The sequence below is a fragment of the Lutra lutra genome, chromosome 3 (assembly GCF_902655055.1).
Source record: "Lutra lutra chromosome 3, mLutLut1.2, whole genome shotgun sequence".
Taxonomy (NCBI): domain Eukaryota; kingdom Metazoa; phylum Chordata; class Mammalia; order Carnivora; family Mustelidae; genus Lutra; species Lutra lutra.
Window position 1 is genome coordinate 18107086 of NC_062280.1, and position 18993 is coordinate 18126078.

General features: G+C 41.8%; 1 protein-coding gene across 1 annotated transcript in view; it reads left to right on the forward strand.

Moving 5' to 3' along the window:
* The first annotated feature begins 18248 nt into the window (after positions 1–18248).
* Positions 18249–18993, forward strand: part of ADAM23 (ADAM metallopeptidase domain 23) — a 162943-nt gene continuing 162198 nt past the window's right edge. Inside the window, exon 1 of the mRNA XM_047722557.1 lies at positions 18249–18772. Within this exon, the coding sequence (XP_047578513.1) occupies positions 18559–18772 (214 nt within the window). The 5' untranslated portion in view covers positions 18249–18558. The remainder of the gene's footprint in view (positions 18773–18993) is intronic.

Consider the following 18993-nt stretch of genomic DNA (forward strand, 5'->3'; position numbering starts at 1 on the left):
CTCTTAGTGCTTCTCACTGCAAATGGGCACTATTCTCAACTTCTTTGCAATGGGAAACAAAAATGCCGTGCTTTATATCCCCATAGAGGAACCCACTCTCTTTTACTAGTTCCAATTAAAGAAAAGTTCATACAAGGCAAGGAGGTCTCCTCTCTCCACTCCTTTTTAACATTATACTAGAAGTTATAGCTAATGCAATAACACAAAAAAAGGAAATAAAAGATATATGGATAGGGAAGGAAGAAGTAATACAGTGTTTGTTCACAAATGATATGATCATCTATGTAGAAAATACAAAAGCATTAACCAAAAAAGTCCTGGAAGCAAGTATAGCAAAGTTGTAAGACACAAAGTGAATATACAAAAGTCAACAGCTTTCCAATATACTAGCAATGAATAAGTGGAACTTGAAATTAAAAACACAATACCTTTTATATTAGTACCTTCAAAAGTAAAATACTTACATGTAAGTCTGCCTAACAAAATATACAATATCTATCGGAGGCAAACCACAAAACCCTAATGAACAAAAACAAAGGAAAGATATTTCGTGTTTATGGATGAGAATACTTAGTATTGTTAAGATGTTAATTCTTCCCAACTTTGTCTATAGATTCAGTGTAATTCCAATCAAAATCTCAGTAGGTCAAAAAAAAAAATCTCAGTAGGTTATTTTGTGGATATTGACAAAGGTATAATCCAAGAAAGAAATATGAGAAGCTGGACTTCATTAAAATTAAGACCTTACACTCTGCAGAAAACAATCAGTGTCAAGAGAAGAAAAAAACAAGCCACAGATGGAAGAAAATATTTTGAAAGATGCATTTGATAAAGGACTGTTATTCCAAATACACAAAGAATGCTTGAAATGCAACAAAAAGAAAACAAACAACTGAATTTAAAAATGAGTCAAAGACATGACCAATCATCTCTCTAAAGAAGATATACAGATGGAAATAAATGTATGAAAAGTTGCTCCATATCGTATACCATCAGGGAAATACAGATTAAAGCAACAATGAGATACCATTACACACCTATTAGAATGACCAAAATCTAGAGTACTGATAGCACCAAATGCTGGTGACGATGTAGAACAACAGAAGCTCTCATCCATTGCTGGTGGTAATGCAAAATGGAACATACACTTTCGAAGGCAGTTTGGTGGTTTCTTACAAAACTAAACATATTTTTACCATACGATCCAGCAAACATGCTTCTTGATATTTACCCAAAAGAATTGAAAACTTATGTTCACACAAAAACCTGCACACAGATGTTTATAGCAGCTTTATTCATGATTGCCAGAACTTGGAAGCAACTAAGATGTACTTCAGTAGGTGAACGGCTAAATAAACTTGTGTTTTCAGATGATGGAATATTATACAACACTAAAAATAAATGAGCTATCAAGCTATGAAGAAACATGAAGGAACTGTAAAATACATACAAACAAGTGAAAGAAGCCAATTTGAAAGGGAAACACAATACAGGATTCCAACTACATGTCATTCTGGGAAAGTCAAACGTATGGAGATAGTAAAAAGTTCAGTACTTGTCCAGAGATGGGGCGAGAAGGGGTGAATAGGCAAAGCACTAAGTATTTTTAGGGCAGTGAAAATACTCTATATGATATCATAATGATGGATATATGTCATACATTTGTCCATATCCATCGAATGTACAACAACCAAGAGTGATAGTTACGTAAACTATGGACCTTTGGTGACTTGGTGTCAATGTAGGTTCCTCACTTGTAACAAATGTACCTCTGGTAGGGGGATGTGATATTGGAGAAGGGTATGCATGTGTAGGGAGAGGGAGAATGGGAAATTTCTGTACCTTCCCCTCAATTTTGCTGCAAACCTTAAGCTGCTCTAAAAAAGTCTGTGTTTTTTTTTTCTAAAAAAGTAAAAAAGTCTTAATAAAAAAAATCTCAAGTAAGGACTTGATGAGCCATAGTAAACGAATCAAGTGTGCCTGGAAGGTGAAACACTTTGAGTGGTCCATCTTAGGGCAGGTACCTGACTCTAAATGAACAAGCTATGGCTGGATTTAGAGAGGAACTTTGGGAGCAAGACGATGAAGTGTGGACATAATCTTGAGAACTGATTTCTTAGAAAACTTTGAGAAGTGGGGAGATCTCTGAGCAGGGAACGTTTCCTCAGAGGGTCCACTAAAAATTAATTTAACACTATGTGATGTTCTGCTTGTTATTTGCACAGAATTTATTTATCAAATTTCAGATGCTACGCCTTCATGAAGATATTTTAGGACTTGGATAGTTATGTTCCCCTTAACCACATCGCTTATGATGTTAAAGTCTTCGAATATGTCCTCGCTCATTCTTTATCTTGCCAGATGGTATGGTCCTTATTTTTGTAGGTGTTTTCTCTGGCAGCAGCTTGGTAATTTAAAATCTCTTTTTCGAGGATCACATTTAATTCCTTTTTAGGGTTTGTACACTATAGTTTGGTGTAATTTTGACAATATTCTACTTGTTTATCAATTTTGTTTTGTTGTCATTTTTTTAGATGAAATTGTTTTATTCAGGGGACAGTCAATTTCAGTCTGTTTCCCACATTGGAGTTGAAGGAGTTTGTGTATGTGTGTGAGAGCGCGTGCATGGATCTGGGTGTTATTGCCAGCTATAATTTGGATAATATTCCATGTGTGGGGGCATATATGATGGTAGGATGTATAGCTATTTAGATATATAAATAGTTTAGGTTATTTATTCCAAAACTTACTTGTTGATAATAAAATTCTTTTGTTAGTTTTTTTGGCCATGTCACACAGCCGCAGGAAATTTGATTACAGTTTATCTCTGTTCACCCAAACATTTTCTTACATGGAAGAACTCAGTGTTTTCTGCATGATGGGGCATTTCAGTATGCAGTATACCCCACAGATAATTTATCAAAATAGCAAATAAAAAGCCTTAAAACTTGTTTCTGGAGAATCCTTGAGTTTCTCCTTTCATTCTGGAGAAGTGATTGTGTCTATCATTTGTTCTCCATCTCTAACCACATCTGTATCCATGACATGAATAGTCAAGCCCCATGACAAGCTAACAGAGATAATCCAGCCAGCTAGGTTTTAATTTATATGCTGCAGTATAGTAAATGACAAAGGGTGAGCAAAACATGTTTTGTGATCTAAGGAGCTCTATAAATGTTAGCTGTTCTTTTTGCCTTAGAATAAATAACAGAACACAAATATGTAATGAGTCCTGATCAAGGTTTAAGCTTTCATAGTTATGTCTTTAGAAACCTCAAAATTTGGGGGAGGAGTCAAGATGGCGGAGAAGTAGCAGGCTGAGACTATTTCAGGTAGCGGGAGATCAGCTAGATAGCTTATCTAAAGATTGCAAACACCTACAAATCCAACGGGAGATCGAAGGGAAGAAGGACAGCAACTCTAGAAACAGGAAATCAACCACTTTCTGAAAGGTAGGACTGGCGGAGAAGTGAATCCAAAGCGACGGGAAGATAGACCGCGGGGGGAGAGGCCAGCTCCCAGCAAGTGGCGGAGCAACGGAGCACAAAATCAGGACTTTTAAAAGTCTGTTCCGCTGAGGGTCATCGCTCCAGAGGCTTAACCGGGGTGAAGCCCAGGCGGGGTCAGCGTGGCCTCAGGTCCCGCAGGGTCACAGTAGGATCGGGGGTGTCTGAGTGTCCAGAGCTTGCAGGTATTAGAACGGGGAAGCCAGCTACAGAGACAGAGCCAAGGAGTGAGCTCTCAGCTCGGGGTTACCTTGAACCGGTCGCAGACTCGGTCAGCTCGGAGCACGGCCAGAGGCCAGGGTGACGGGAGTCATTGGGCGCTGTTCTCTGAGGGCGCACTGAGGAGTGGGGCCCTGGGGTCTCGCCTCCTCCGGGCCGGAGACCAGGAGGCCACCATCTTCATTCCCGCCCTCCGGAACTCTACGGAAAGTGCTCAGGGAACAAAAGCTCCCGAAAGCAAACCTGAGCGGATTACTCAGCCCGGCCCCTGGTAAGGGCGGTGCAACTCCGCCTGGGGCAAAGACGCTTGAGAATCACTACAACAGGCCCCTCCCCCAGAAGATCAACAAGAAACCCAGCCAGGACCAAGTTCACCTACCCAGGAGTGCAGTTTCAATACCAAGGAGAGCAGCGGAATTCCAGAGGAGGAGAAAGCAAAGCACGGAACTCATGGCTTTCTCACCATGATTCTTTAGCCTTGCAGTTAATTTTTCTTTTTCAATTTTTTTTTCATCTTCTGCTAAATTTTTTTAACTTTTACCCTTTTCTTTTTTAACGTTTTTTAACTAGTTTATCTAATCTATATATATATATATTTTTTTCCTTTTTATATTTTTTCTTTATTGGTTTTCTTTTTTTAATTGTTTCTTTTATTTTCTTTCGGAACCTCTTTTTATCCCCTTTCTCCCCCCTCACGATTTGGGATCTCTTCTGATTTGACTAAAGCATATTTTCCTGGGGTTGTTGCCACCCTTTTAGTATTTTACTTGCTCCTTCATATACTCTTATCTGGACAAAATGACAAGGCGGAAAAATTCACCACAAAAAAAAGAACAAGAGGCAGTACCAAAGGCTAGGGAGCTAATCAATAGAGACATTGGTAATATGTCAGATCTAGAGTTCAGAATGACGATTCTCAAGGTTCTAGCCGGGCTCGAAAAAGGCGTGGAAGATATTAGAGAAACCCTCTCGGGAGATATAAAAGCCCTTTCTGGAGAAATGAAAGAACTAAAATCTAACCAAGTTGAAATCAAAAAAGTTATTAATGAGGTGCAATCAAAAATGGAGGCTCTCACCGCTAGGATAAATGAGGCAGAAGAAAGAATTAGCAATATAGAAGACCAAATGACAGAGAATAAAGAAGCTGAGCAAAAGAGGGACAAACAGCTACTGGACCACGAGGGGAGAATTCGAGAGATAAGTGACACCATAAGACGAAACAACATTAGAATAATTGGGATTCCAGAAGAAGAGGAAACAGAGAGGGGAGCAGAAGGTATATTGGAGAGAATTATTGGAGAGAATTTCCCCAATATGGCAAAGGGAACAAGCATCAAAATCCAGGAGGTTCAGAGAACCCCCCTCAAAATCAATAAGAATAGGTCCACACCCCGTCACCTAATAGTAAAATTGACAAGTCTTAGTGACAAAGAAAAGATCCTGAAAGCAGCCCGGGAAAAGAAGTCTGTAACGTACAATGGTAAAAATATTAGATTGGCAGCAGACTTATCCACAGAGACCTGGCAGGCCAGAAAGAGCTGGCATGATATATTCAGAGTACTAAATGAGAAAAACATGCAGCCAAGAATACTATATCCAGCTAGGCTATCATTGAAAATAGAAGGAGAGATTAAAAGCTTCCAGGACAAACAAAAACTGAAAGAATTTGCAAACACCAAACCAGCTCTACAGGAAATATTGAAAGGGGTCCTCTAAGCAAAGAGAGACCCTAAAAGTAGTAGATCAGAAAGAAACAGAGACAATATACAATAACAGTCACCTTACAGGCAATACAATGGCACTAAATTCCTCTCTCTCAATACTTACCCTGAATGTTAATGGGCTAAATGCCCCAATCAAAAGACACAGGGTATCAGAATGGATAAAAAAACAAAACCCATCTATATGTTGCCTACAAGAAACTCATCTTAAACCTGAAGACACCTCCAGATTTAAAGTGAGGGGGTGGAAAAGATTTTACCATGCTAATGGACATCAGAAGAAAGCAGGGGTGGCAATCCTTATATCAGATCAATTAGATTTTAAGCCAAGACTATAATAAGAGATGAGGAAGGACACTATATCATACTCAAAGGAACTGTCCAACAAGAAGATCTAACAATTTTAAATATCTATGCCCCTAAGGTGGGAGCAGCCAACTATATAAACCAATTAATAACAAAATCAAAGACAATAATACAATAATAGTAGGGGACTTTAACACGCACCTCACTGAAATGGACAGGTCATCCAAGCAAAAGATCAACAAGGAAATAAAGGCCTTAAATGACACACTGGACCAGATGGACATCACAGATATATTCAGAACATTTCATCCCAAAGCAACAGAATACACATTCTTCTCTAGTGCACATGGAACATTCTCCAGAATAGATCACATTCTTGGTCCTAAATCAGGTCTCAACCATTATCAAAAGATTGGAATCATTCCCTGCATATTTTCAGACCACAATGCTCTGAAGCTAGAACTCAATCACAAGAGGAAATTTGGAAAGAACCCAAATACATGGAGACTAAACAGCATCCTTCTAAAGAATGAATGGGTCAACCAGGAAATTAAAGAAGAATTGAACAAATTCATGGAAACAAATGATAATGAAAACACAACGGTTGAAAATCTGTGGGACACAGCAAAGGCAGTCCTGAGAGGAAAATATATAGCGGTATAAGCCTTTCTCAAGAAACAAGAAAGGTCTCAGGTACACAACCTAACCCTACACCTAAAGGAGCTGGAGAAAGAACAAGAAAGAAAGCCTAAACCCAGCAGGAGAAGAGAAATCATAAAGATCAGAGCAGAAATCAATGCAATAGAAACCAAAAAAACAATAGAACAAATCAACAAAACTAGGAGCTCGTTCATTGAAAGAATTAATAAGATTGAAAAACCCCTGGCCAGACTTATCAAAAAGAAAAGAGAAAGGACCCAAATAAATAAAATCATGAATGAAAGAGGAGAGATCACAACGAACACCAAAGAAATACAGACAATTATAAGAACATACTATGAGCAACTCTACACCAACAAATTTGACAATCTGGAAGAAATGGATGCATTCCTAGAGACATATAAACTACCACAACTGAACCAGGAAGAAATAGAAAGCCTGAACAGACCCATAACCAGTAAGGAGATTGAAACAGTCATCAAAAATCTCCAAACAAACAAAAGCCCAGGGCCAGATGGCTTCCCAGGGGAATTCTACCAAACATTTAAAGAACTAATTCCTATTCTCCTGAAACTGTTCCAAAAAATAGAAATGGAAGGAAAACTTCCAAACTAATTTTATGAGGCCAGCATCACCTTGATCCCAAAACCAGACAAGGATCCCATCAAAAAAGAGGATTACAGACCAATATCCTTGATGAACACAGATGCAAAAATTCTCGCCAAAATACTAGCCAATAGGATTCAACAGTACATTAAAAGGATTATCCACCACGACCAAGGGGGATTTATACCAGGGCTGCAAGGTTGGTTCAAATCCGCAAATCAATCAATATGATACAAAACATTAATAAAAGAAAGAACAAGAACCACATGATACTCTCCATAGATGCTGAAAAAGCATTTGATAAAGTACAGCATCCCTTCCTGACCAAAACTCTTCAAAGTGTAGGGATAGACGGCACATACCTCAATATTATCAAAGCCATCTATGAAAAACCCAACGCAAATATCATTCTCAATGGAGAAAAACTGAAAGCTTTTCCGCTAAGGTCAGGAACACGGCAGGGATGTCCGTTATCACCACTGCTATTCAACATAGTACTAGAAGTCCTAGCCTCAGCAATCAGACAACAAAAGGAAATTAAAGGCATCCAAATCGGCAAAGAAGAAGTCAAACTATCACTCTTTGCAGATGATATGATACTATATGTGGAAAACCCAAAAGACTCCACTCCAAAACTGCTTGAACTTGTACAAGAATTCAGTAAAGTGTCAGGATATAAAATCAATGCACAGAAATCAGTTGCATTTCTCTACACCAACAAGAAGACAGAAGAAAGAGAAATTAAGGAGTCCATCCCATTTACAATTGCACCCAAAACTATAAGATACCTAGGAATAAACCTAACCAAAGAGACTAAGAATCTATACACAGAAAACTATAAAGTACTCATGAAAGAAATTGAGGAAGACACAAAGAAATGGAAAAATGTTCCATGCTCCTGGATTGGAAGAATAAATATTGTGAAAATGTCTATGCTACCTAAAGCAATCTACACATTTAATGCAATTCCTTTCAAAGTACCATCCATTTTTTTCAAAGAAATGGAACAAATAATCTTAAAACTTATATGGAACCAGAAAAGACCTTGAATAGCCAAAGGAATATTGAAAAAGAAAGCCAAAGTTGGTTGCATCACAATTCCGGACTTCAAGCTCTATTACAAAGCTGTCATCATCAAGACAGCATGGTACTGGCACAAAAACAGACACATAGATCAATGGAACAGAATAGAGAGCCCAGAAATAGACCCTCAACTCTATGGTCAACTCATCTTCGACAAAGCAGGAAAGAATGTCCAATGGAAAAAAGACAGCCTCTTCAATAAATGGTGTTGGGAAAATTGGACAGCCACATGCAGAAAAATGAAATTGGATCATCTCCTTACACCACACACGAAAATAGACTCAAAATGGATGAAGGACCTCAATGTGAGAAAGGAATCCATCAAAATCCTTGAGGAGAAAACAGGCAGCAACCTCTTCGACCTGAGCCGCAGCAACATCTTCCTAGGAACATCGCCAAAGGCAAGGGAAGAAAGGGCAAAAATGAACTATTGGGATTTTATCAAGATCAAAAGCTTTTGCACAGCAAAGGAAACAGTTAACAAAACCAAAAGACAACTGACAGAATGGGAGAAGATATTTGCAAATGACATATCAGATAAAGGGCTAGTGTCCAAAATCTAAAAAGAACTTAGCAAACTCAACACCCAAAGAACAAATAATCCAATCAAGAAATGGGCAGAGGACATGAACAGACATTTCTGCAAAGAAGACATCCAGATGGCCAACAGACACATGAAAAAGTGCTCCACATCACTCGGCATCAGGGAAATACAAATCAAAACCACAATGAGATATCACCTCACACCAGTCAGAATGGCTAAAATTAACAAGTCAGGAAATGACAGATGCTGGCGAGGATGTGGAGAAAGGGGAACCCTCCTACACTGTTGGTGAGAATGCAAGCTGGTGCAACCACTCTGGAAAACAGCATGGAGGTTCCTCAAAATGTTGAAAATAGAACTACCCTATGACCCAGCAATTGCACTGCTGGGTATTTACCCTAAAGATACAAATGTAGTGATCTGAAGGGGCACGTGCACCCGAATGTTTATAGCAGCAATGTCTACAATAGCCAAACTATGGAAAGAACCTAGATGTCCATCAACAGACGAATGGATAAAGAAGATGTGGTATATATACACAATGAAATACTATGCAGCCATCGAAAGAAATGAAATCTTGCCATTTGCGACGACGTGGATGGAACTAGAGGGTATCATGCTTAGCGAAATAAATCAATTGGAGAAAGACAACTATCACATGATCTCCCTGATATGAGGGAGAGGAGATGTAACATGGGGGGTTAAGGGGGTAGGAGAAGAGTAAATGAAACAAGATGGGATTGGGAGGGAGACAAACCATAAGTGACTCTTAATCTCACAAAACAAACTGAGGGTTGATGGGGGGAGGGGGTGGGGGGGTGGGATTATGGACATTGGGGAGGGTATGTGCTATGGTGAGTGCTGTGAAGTGTGTAAACCTGGCGATTCACAGACCTGTACCTCTGGGGATAAAAATATATTATATGTTTATAAAAAAAAAAAAGCTCAAAATTTTAATATGTTGGCAAAATCTAATATTGTTTAATAGGGTAGATTAATAACTGTTGCTAATTGTAATATTGATCAGATTAAGTCTAATGGGTGGCTATGTGGTTAATTTAAAATTTAGAAACAATTAAATTCTCTAGTGAGGATCTTGGCCCTCACTTGTGAAGGGCTACTTCAATGTAAGTAACCAATGTCTAGACCATAATTAGGTTTTGTTTTGGAATTATGCAAATAATTGCATAGAATGTCTATATTCAGAAATCTCTAATGCAGAGTTACAGACGTAATTCAGAAGAGTTCTGTGTGTTATTTTTTTTATGATTATTTATTTATTTGAGAGAGAGAGAGAGGGAGATTGAGAGAACGAGTGAGAGGAGGGGCAGAGGGAGAAGCAGAATTCCTGTTGAGCAGGGAGCCCAATACAGGGCTTGATCCCAGGATCCTAGGATTATGACCTGGGCTGAAGGCAGACACTTAATGGATTGAGCCACCCAGGCACCCCTATGTCAGTGGTTTTAAACAGACAAAATAAAGTCTAAAATTGTATTTGTAGCCAAGTGCCATGACTTAAAAATATTATAGATTCTTTCAAGAGACTGTTGCAGGTTTTTTGTTTTGTGGCAATTGTGGAATAGATTATGCAGTACCATGTTTTTCAGTTTCATTTTAAACAAATCAATTGTTAATTAAGTATGGAATAGGTAGAAGATTGAATTTTAATAATATTTTTGGTGAATTTCATTATTACACTTGATAGGTTGATAATTTGGTGAATCATTCTGGTGTGGTTGGCAATTTCTGCTTTGGAGTTGGGCAAACATGGCTCCTGACCCAACTCTGCTTCCCAGTAGCCAAATGATGGCAGGCAAAATCTAATGTCATCAGTCAAAATGGGGATCATAACAATAGATCCTTCATAGAATTGTATGAAATTAAATGAGATCATCCAGATAAAGTGCTTAACTCGGTATCTGGTGCCGCAGCCAGCGCGACAAATCGACCAGGAAAACGTGAGGGTAAGAGGATGGTGAAAAGAAATTAAGAGACAAAGAGATGGGGGCAGGAGGGACACTGAGGAGGATGTCTAACAGTGCCGATTTTATTCCACATCTTACAATCATTTATAAGGCAGACCACAATAGGAGGAGTAATACATCAGTACCTACCTAGTCAGATGACTGCTAGTTTCTATAACAAGTTTACATTAACTACAAGCAAACCTCGTGATGTCAGGTAGTTTCGGCTAAAGCCATTAGCAAGATAATCAACCAGGGAGTGGGTTATGGGAGGTACAGAACAACAAGGACCAACTAAGAATTCATGACCCTGACCACATTGTTCCCTTCTGCAGGGGGAGTGTGTGGGAAGTCACGTAGGCGAGTGCACGACACATAGCACAGACCCTTTTCTCAGTGTACTCAACTTTCCCGTCCTTAACCTTGTCAAGGTGTCTGGACTTTGAAGGAGACACAAGTCAGGGCCTGGTTTGATCCTCAACGCCAACCATGCTGTAGCCTCCAACAATCTGGCACATAGTAGGTGTTGTATAGATATCTCTTCTCCTTCCTCCTCCTTGTTATTTTATTATTTTGTTTTTATTCTATCCTGTGTTCCTTTCTTTTTCTCACCAAATTTGGGACTATCTAAAATAGGATTTAAGAAGCTGCATCTGCTGAATTCTGAAGATATACTGAAGGTAGTACAAGAAATTCACTAGATGAGAAAATTACCTCTTGGAAATATTTGAGACATGAAAGACAAGAGAAGTAGGAGAACAATAGCTATTTTATTTGGATGGATTACCTCCAGAGATGTGTGGGACCACCCTCCGCAGTACTTTTCCTTCCTATTGGGCACTCCCAAGCTGCAGCGTGAGGCTCTTCTATGCAGCCGAACTATGGAACTCTGTGTAGAGGGACTGATCATACTGGGACCCAGATCTCGTAGCTAAAACCTTCTTTGCCTTTACAAAGCACTGTCATGTGGGAGATAAGAAATGAATTCCATTGTCGAATGACCAGGATTTTTGCCAGTTTTTTTTTTTTGTTTGTTTGTTTTTTGTTTTTTGTTTTTCATTTTTTAAAACACACCACCTACAAAGCATGATGGAAAGTACTGGAAAGCCTGGAGAAAGGAAACCTGAATTCAGTCCCAGCTGTGCCACAGATTGGTATGGCCTTGGCAACAAGCTGAAACTCTGCTCCTTTGCTTCTACAATTGTACGCTAATAACTTTGAATTCCTAAAAGATCTCAAACATAACTTCTGGCTCAAATGTTTTCTAATTCTATATTTTCTTATGTTCTGTGGCAATTATACTAAACTTTTTTTTTTTTTTTGGTATCTTCTTGTTCAAGGTTAACTTGTGAAAAGAGCAGATGTAGGGAAAAAGACCTTGGAACAATACAAGACTTGGAATCAGGGTTCTAATTCCAGTTCTGATGTGATCTTGGGAAATCCCTTGACCCAGTGCATTTTATTTTTTATTTATTTTTTTTTAAAGATTTTATTTATTTATTTGACAGACAGAGATCACAAGTAGGCAGAGAGGCAGGCAGAGAGAGAGGAAGGGAAGCAGGCTCCCTGCTGAGCAGAGAGCCCGACGCGGGACTCGATCCCAGGACACTGAGATCATGACCTGAGCCGAAGGCAGCGGCTTAACCCACTGAGCCACCCAGGCGCCCCGACCCAGTGCATTTTAACCCTAGCTGCACATTCAGTTAATCTAGGAGGATTTTAAAAATACTGATGCTGGATTCCACTCTTGAAGGTTCTAAATGGTCAGGCATCGATAAGTCGTTAAAGCTCTCTAAGTAATTTGGATGTGCAGCCAAGGAGGGAGACTCACTGCAAAACCAGTGAGCCTTAGTGTCCTCACATCTAAGATGGAGTGTCTAAAAAAAAAAATAGTAGTAATTGCCCTCGCTATGTCACAGAATTGAAGATCAAATAAAATAAAACAGATAAAAGCACTTTGTGATGTGTAAATGCATAGTAATTATTAAAGCAGACATTATTAAAGGGCTTAGCTATTGTTATTATGCAAATGTTAGGGATTATCATTGGTATATTAATTCTGCTGCTGGAGTTCTAACCTTTTCAGATAAAATTCACTTGCTGTCTCTAAAAGTAGTTGAGGTTTCCGCCTACCTACTCAATTAGTATGTGGCAATTTCCTTCCACTGTTTTGCTCTGTGACACAGTGAGGGCTTAATGATTACCTGTTGACTCAGATTGTTCTTAATAAACATAATTCTTCCAAGTTTTGCGTGGCATATGTCATCACCACGAATCATCAGGACTTGGTTGTTTATCCCTTTGTGCTACAGCTTGTAAATGCTCCAAATGGTGGGATAAACTAGCCCAGTGTTTGTGTGGTGGGGAAAAAAATTAAGCTGTTTTTCAAATGTATCCTATTCTGTCAGGAAGTCCTAATCATCCTTCATTTTAATGTCAAATCTGTGAAGAACTTAATTTTAGGTTTCTAACAGTGGTTACTTTTCTTTAGATACGTTCATGCTTCGACAATCTGATACATGTTTCTTCAACTATTCCACCAGGATTGCCTGTGGCCATTGCAGTTTTGGTAATACATTCTTTCCTCCCTGCCGCAGGACTGTTGGAATAAGTCACATCTTGACTTCTGAAGTTGTCCTACTGTGGTCAGCCCTTCAGAATGAGCAGAGGCATATTTAACATAGACCTGTGGGCTTACTTTTCATGCACTTGAAGGTTGCCTGAGACGTCAGGCGTGGCCCTGTGTCTGGAGACTGTACTTGCTACGTCAGAGCCTCCTCAGGACCGAGTTTTGAGGAGTACAGGCAGGTCACAGATGGTAACAGGCTCCAAGAAGGGCTGTCACTGTGTGTGTTCCCCCATCCCCTGACCTGTCATTATCTGTAGCATTTATTCAGCATTTCCCTGCTCACCAGAAAATACATCTTGGCAAGACAAGAGAGCAGTCTGGGATCTTTCAGTATCTGTATTTTTTTTTTTTTTTTTGTGGGGTGGGGGGAGTGATTTCTGGCATCCCCCTCCCCATTGTCTTAAGTCTAGGAATTATCTCTAGACGAGGATTGCTTCTCTCCTCAGGAATCCCTTCAAGGGATGCATGCGTATTAAGAATTAGACAATTGCATTGCTAATGAGATGGATAGCTAAATTCAGTGAAGAGGTGGCTTTTTGGGAGTTAGAACCATGTCTATTATTACACATGCTTTTCTGCTCACAAACAGACGAGATAATGCAGTTGATGAAAAATGTTAAGCTTAAGATAGATATTTATACACACATGTAGTTAAAAATGGTAGGTTGACAAACGAGAGCCTGCAGGCTGCATGCTTTTTACATTTTTAAGAGGGTTGTAAAAAAAAAAAAAGAATATGCGTCAGAGACCATATGGCACACAAGGCCTAAAATATTTACTATCTGGCCCTTTATAGAAAATGTTTGCTGACCCTTGAACCATGTGCAAAGCACCCATAATAGATCTCACTCTTTTTTCACTTTCCCTGAGAAGCACATTGTCTTCTGTCCTTGGTGATATTCATTTCTACTTGTAAAATCAGTATTCACAGCCATTCTAAAAAGAGAAGGAGAAACCTTCCAGAGCGGAATCTGTCTCAGGATCTGCCCCCAGCCAGCTCTGTCGAATGGGAGCTGTGCCACCCCTTGTCTGTGTTCTCTTTGTGGCTTCACTCCATGGACCACCCCTTGGCCTCAGTGCCAGCCACCAGTTTGCTGTGTGCCTTCTTCGACCTTGGCTTTTTGGCCACATGATTATTCCACTCTACTTGCTCTTGTAAATCTTGTCTGTTCCATCGCCCTCTTTTTTTTTTTTCCCCAGCTTTCGCCCTCCGAGGCCCCCTTTATGCGATCCCTTTATCTGCCTTCTCCCCCAGTCTCAGCCCTTTAGAGGCAGGTGCCTTCCAAATCTAATATTTCTACCTCTTTCTTTAAAAAAAAAAACATTATTTATCTCTTTGAGAGAGATAGAGAGAGAGCGCACATGAGCAGGGGGGAGAGGGAGAAGCAGGCTCCCTGCTGAGCAGGACCCTGGGATCATGACCTGAGTTGGAGGCAGATGCTTAACCTACTGAGCTATGCAGGTGCCCCCTACCCCTACCTTTTACGTGCTCCTAACCAGGCCCAGTTTTCTCACTGGTTACAAAGTGGGTCCAGTTTTGCCCCTGCAACAGATTGTAGCAAAGAGAGGACTTCTGGTGTCCTCCAGAACCAGACGAGCAGAACCATGTTTGTGAGCAGTATGGCTATTCTTTCTGGGCACTGGTCACAAACACTCTTATTTGTGTTCACTTGGTGTCCACATCCTCTGGAGTAATTTCCTTCCCTTGGACCTTCTGGCCTGTTGCCTTCACCTACAACTGCGGCAGTTTCTCATGTCTGCCATATGGACCTAGCCAGTCCAATGGTCCCTGATGCCAGTGGATGCTGCACACATATCTAACCAGAGATGTCACAGCACTCAAACTTCTGGTATACTGCTTTCTGCATTCTAGTCCAGCTTGCTGAATCCTGCCTGTGACTTGTCCCTCTACTCAACACACATTCATCAAATGCTGACTCCATTCTGGGTACTATGTCTTAGGCTCTGGGGATCAAGGATGACCAAGATGCAGCCCAGTTAAATATTATTTTTTTTTTTTTGGACAGGGGAAAGGTAGTCTGCACAAACAGGAATATAGAGCAAAGAAGCAGGTGGCAATTAACAAAGTTATTAAATATCGGGAGAGCACAGAAAATATTTGGAACAAAACTGTATAACCATAAATATTCCGAGCTACCTAATGAGACTATTACTAAATCTAACATATTATCTACTTAAAGAATATTTGATTCTATTTTTAATCTTCCCTTAAATGTATGGTTTAAGGATCAAACCTCTGGTAAGTTTTTCTGAGGGATTTACTCTTTCTCTAACTCCCGATCTCATTTGCTGATACATTATCTTGCCTCCAGACATGTCTGCAAACATTAAAGTTCTACAAATAAATGCAGTCGTTTGATTCTAGTGCAAAAGACAACATCCTGCTTTGTGAAAACTCCTGCTCCTTATTTGAAACTGAAATGAGTCCTAATGCTCTTCCTAAATACGTGGAAGGGTGGCTTAAACTAGTGGGTGTTAGGTTGGTCCAGGCTGACATGTAGCTTTATTTATTGGAATTGGCTTTGAGACGCACTCAATTGCGAGATAGTCCTTAAAAAAAACAGGATCTCAGCATCTTTCTCGTTTCATTTCCTTCTTTCTTCTCATTCCTTGTACACCTCCTTTCTCCCAAGCCCTTGTTCAAGATTTTATCATTATATATATATGTAATATATATAATTATTGTATTATATATATCATTATATCATTATATCAGATATAAGCCAGGACGTGCTTGTCTTGAGACACACCCAAGAACACTGATGTATAAGTAGGAACTCCAGGAAGATGGGAGTGTTCACCAACCTGCTACACTGTGACTACTGCAAGTTACCACACACTTTTTGTTTATTCATTCATGATGTATTTTCTGAGAGCCTTCTCTGTGCCACAAATGCTATGCTAGGTGCAAGGGACACAAGACTGAGCTAAAAGGAACATTATTGTTGCCTTCATTTAGGGGAAGAAGCATCAGTTACAAACTTACATTAATAAATGTGTAATAGTTAATATCTTAGCTCTGATACAGAAAGGAAAAACTAATATTAGTGTTTAACCCCCAACAACTCTGTGATCTTTGATCTCTGTATATGTGTCTGCCTTTCTCTCTCCCTTTTGCTATCTCTCTCCTCCCTCCCTCTTCCTTCTTTGTTTAGTGGGGGTTGTTGGGTGGAAAAATTTTCCCATGTACTTCAAAGGTTCCTCTGGCAGGTCTAAGAGGTAAATTGACATGAGACAGATTAAAGGAGAAAAATAGATTTAATTTCATACATACAGGAACTCCACATATATGAGAATTCTAAAGACAGAAAGGTAAAATGAGATATATCTGCTCTCCTGGGCTAAGGAATGGGATGGGTTCTGGGGATTCAGAGGGTGGAGGGCAATTCCCAAGGCAATAAGAGTAAGAGCAGATATTTGGTAATTAGTTGTTTGCACTGCTGTACAAGGGGTTACTCAGAAAAAACGTTATCCCTGGTAATAAATCTTATTCTGGGAAGGACCCCCAACTTAAATTCTTGTAGGCAGCTAAGGAAGATGCAAAACTTTCTCTTGAGCCCACAGGTTTTCCAAAATAGTCCACATGCCAAAGTGGCACATTTTGGGAAGACTTGTTCTGACCCTTTTGGTGTGGAGAATATAGCTAACAACACTAAGCCCTGTCATCACTATGGTGACACACACACACACACACACACACACACACACACACACACACACACAATTTTTTTCTACTTGTGGAATTCTGGCTCCGCCACAGTAGATGTTATAATCTCCATTTTAGAGACAAATAATGGAGTAAGACAATATTGTTACTTGCTGTCATTGGATGGATGAATAAAAGAATGCTTGCACTGTGGGAATTTGGGGGCAGAACTATGCCACAGGCCCTAATTTGAAACTAACCATGGTAGTTAGTGCCTGCTAACTTACCTAACTCAGGGACTTTCGATTTACATTTTTTTTTTTTTTCCAGCAGCAAGAGAAAAAGCTCCTCCTTTCTCTGCAGAAGTCAGGAGTAGATCTCAAAATTTGAAATGTGTCCTCTCCAATGCGGGCCCACCCACATGGTTGTCAGACGATGGATTTGTCCAGATAGCTGCCACACACTTAGTTTCTAATCTCCTTATTTCTTGCCTACAAATTTCTACGTCTTCCCAGATAAACCCAGTCACGCTTTCTGAACTTTTGAGCAAACATCTAATGGTAATTTCTGCTTTCTGCAAAACCCCTAGGCATAGGCACAGGGGACAGGCCGGGGTGGAGCGCCCCAGCTCTGGGGATTCCTGCGCCGGAGGTCTGGCTCTCTGCGAAGCAGCCCAGCTCAGCGCGCCCTCCAGCCCCCGCCAGCCTGCAGCCAGCAAACGTGCCTCAAAGCCCTCGCTTCACCCGCTAGGAGTGAGCTGAGTGAGAAGCAGCGCTATTTTTACCTCCCTGGACGCAATCCTTTATATTTATTTGAAGAAAGGACATAAAGGATTAAGAAGGAAATGCTTGGCCTTACTTTCTCCCGGAGGAGGGGGTTGGAGTAGGAGGGGGAGTGGAGTACGTAAGATTTGCGGTGGTAGAAGAAGTAGGTAGATTTCTCTGGCTGGTTGTTTCCTCCAGAGCATCTTTGTCTCTGGCCAGGAAACCCTCTCATTCTTCTTTCTTCCCCTCTGGCTAATCTCTGATTGCCAGCCTTCCTCCTCTCCTGCCCCCACCTCTGAAGATGCCACCGTCACCTCTGATGCTGCCCGGGATGCTGCATCACTCTGCTGCTTCCCCCCTTCGCTCCCCCCGTCTCCCCCACGTCCCCCGCTTCCCTCCACGATAAAGCATGCGCAGTGCGTCCTGTGCCTGGCAATAGCAACAGCATCAGTATCAGCATCAGCATCAGCATCAGGACCCGAAGGCGCGCTCGGGCGCGCTCTCGAGGGCGGGGCGCACGCCCGCTCCGCGCGCCCCCGCGCCGCTCGCTCTCACGCGCCGTCTCAGCGTCCTCAGCCCCAGCAGCAGCCCCCGCAGTCGCTGGAGCGGCCGCGCCCGCCGCAGGGAGGGAGGAGCATCTGGGGAGGCTCCAAGTTGGCGGAGCGACTAGGACCCCCGGACTCTTCAGCGGCCGCCCGGGAGGGGCTGAGAGGCGAGCAGGGGAGGGGGCGCCGCCTAGCCTCTAGTCCCGAGCCCCGAGCCCCGACCCCCTGCCCGCGGCCGCACCATGCGCGCCGAGTCGGCGTGATCGGCTCCGCCCGCAGCCTCCCCGCAGCCTAGCCCGGCGCTCTCGCCGGCCACACGGAGCGGCGCCCGGGAGCTATGAGCCATGAAGCCGCCAGGCAGCAGCTCCCTGCGGCCGCCCCTGGCGGGATACAGCCTTTCCCGAGCCTCCCGCGGCCCCTTCGGCGGCCCCGCCGGCCCGGCGCCTATCCGCGCCCTGGCCCGCGCGCCGCCCTGCCGCCTGCTCCTCGTCCTTCTTCTGCTGCCTCCTCTCGCCACCTCGTCCCGGCCCCGCGCCTGGGGGGCTGCTGCACCCAGCGGTGGGTATGGCCCCGGTGCCCTTTGCATTGCCTTGCCCGCGGGGCCCTGCAGAGGAAAGCGAAGGGCACGCGGGTCCGTGCGCTCCGGACACGTCCCGGGCTCGGCCTTTCCCAGCCACCCTGCCTGCCTCTCCACCCCTTTCCCAAGCCCCGGTTCATGCCAGTTCACTTTTTGAAGTCCATTTCTGTTGCATTCACTAAAAACCCGTTCCAATTACTGC